The sequence below is a fragment of the Acanthamoeba castellanii genome (genome assembly GCF_000313135.1).
Source record: "Acanthamoeba castellanii str. Neff unplaced genomic scaffold scf7180000084618, whole genome shotgun sequence".
Taxonomy (NCBI): domain Eukaryota; phylum Discosea; order Longamoebia; family Acanthamoebidae; genus Acanthamoeba; species Acanthamoeba castellanii.
In genome coordinates, this window is record NW_004457632.1 from 135161 (window position 1) to 137076 (window position 1916).

General features: G+C 57.8%; 1 protein-coding gene across 1 annotated transcript in view; it reads left to right on the plus strand.

Moving 5' to 3' along the window:
- Positions 1 to 1540: 1540 nt before the first annotated feature.
- ACA1_081800 (Acetylcholinesterase) overlaps positions 1541 to 1916 on the plus strand; it is a gene marked incomplete at both ends in the record, with an annotated part of 614 nt that continues 238 nt past the window's right edge. The window contains one exon of the mRNA XM_004367713.1: positions 1541 to 1876. Within this exon, the coding sequence (XP_004367770.1) occupies positions 1541 to 1876 (336 nt within the window). The remainder of the gene's footprint in view (positions 1877 to 1916) is intronic.

Here is a 1916-nt window from a genome sequence, read left to right on the forward strand (position 1 = left end):
ACCGCCACCCCGAACACGAGCGCGATGTCGTCGCGGTCGTAGCCGTACGACGTGGCCCAGCCCGAGGCCAGCTCGGAGCCGAACTGGACCCCGGAGCCGCGGAGCGTGAGGGCCGCTGCCGGCCGGCCGCCCAGGAGGAGCGTGGTCGTCGCGACCAGCACGACGAGGGCCAGAAGAAGCTGCTGGGTGCCACGCGTAGAAGAAGAGGGTGCCATTCTTAGGTCGTCGATTCGTTGACCTGTCACGACTCGTCAGGCAGTGACGGTTGTCAGATGATGGCTCTGGTTGGTCGCTTTCGATCTGCCAGGTTCCGCGAGGCACGCGTGATGAGAAGAATAATAAAGAAGATAAAAAATGAGATAAATAGCAAAAATGGTAAAAAGAAAGAAAGAAAAAATAAGATGAAGAGGATTTGTAAAAAAGAACGAAGAACGGCGCGGAAACGAAGACGCCCCAAATAAAAAAAAGAGGTGTTGCAAAATCGCAAAGATGCGTTTCCAAGAGGGCTTTGATTCAAGTTTTTGTTTTGTGTGATAAAAAACGAAACGATGGAGATGATGATGTGCCGTGCTTACCTTGACGAATCGAGATCGAGAGGACCAGAGAGGCTACTTTCTCGCGTCTTTGCGTATTCCTTAAGGGTACGCGGAGGTTGGAGAAGAGAGCACTTGCTTGCTGGTAGCCTGAGTGGTGCGGTGGGCAGTGAAGCAGAAGGCGAGGCCGCGGAGCACAAACGGCTTTTTGTGTAGACCGGGTGGTGTGCTTTGCGCGGTTGTGCGGCCAAACGGAAAAGAGTCAAGTCCGCACTTGTCGTGCGAGTTTGGTGGTTGCGAGCGGAGTGCAAGCACAGCACTCACTTCCCAACGCCACAACTACCAGGGGACACCCGCGATGACCGATGGCGACACTGGCTTGACTGAGACTGTCGTCAAGGTGTGTGCGAAGAGTTCGCTGCACGGTGAGGCGAGAACTGTGCTGGAACTGCCTACGCCCTAGAAACGTGCGAGGCTCGTTCTGTTAGGGTCGCAGCGGAACGGCCAGCTCGAGGTGATGGTGACGTCGCTGTCGGGTCGACGGTGCGCCGACCAAGGTCCGACAGAGCGAGAGGAGCCTTGAACACCAGGCCAGTGCGACGCGTGGTAAACGAACTGAGGTGATCTGCCCTAAGACCGTCTGGTTAAGCAGCCGCCCCGGCAACGGTTGGTCCAGCCCGCACAAATATCAGCCAATCGGACCAGCGCCCGTATCGTAGTGATAGGCGAGCCGTAAGCCATCAGTGAAAAAGGACCGGTCCATCGCGCAGCTTCTGCGAATCAACACGAAGAGAAAACTCGCCGCCGGAATTCGCCAAGAATGTCGACAGTAAGTTAAATGCAAGCTCACCATTGGCCCGTAAAAGTGGAGGCAACGCCTCGATCGGGGAGACCGTTCGCCATAAAATCCAGACGTCAAGGGGCTCCTCTTTCAATATTCCAAACTACTGTACTCTACCAAACACCCCTGTACCACTACAACACTACCTGTACCTATATTATTTCGAATGGCGCGCTCCGCACTTTTCGGCGCCGTCGTCCTGCTGGCGCTGCTCGCCGTCTACGCCACGGCCTCGCCCATCCTTGTGGTCCCCACCGAGTCCGGTAGCGTCCAGGGCTTCGTACAGAACGACCTGGCCCGCGCCTTCCTCGGCATTCCCTTCGCCAACCCGCCGCAGCGCTTCGGCGTGGCCACCCCCGCGTCGCCCTGGAGCGGCGTCTACAACGCGACCGCGTTCCCCAAGCCGTGCATCCAGTCGTCGACGGCCGGCGTGGAGGACTGCCTCTACCTCAACGTGTTCACCCCCAAGAACGCCAAGGCCGGCGACAAGCTGCCCGTCATGGTGTGGATCCACGGTGGTCGCTACTGGACCGGCCAGACCG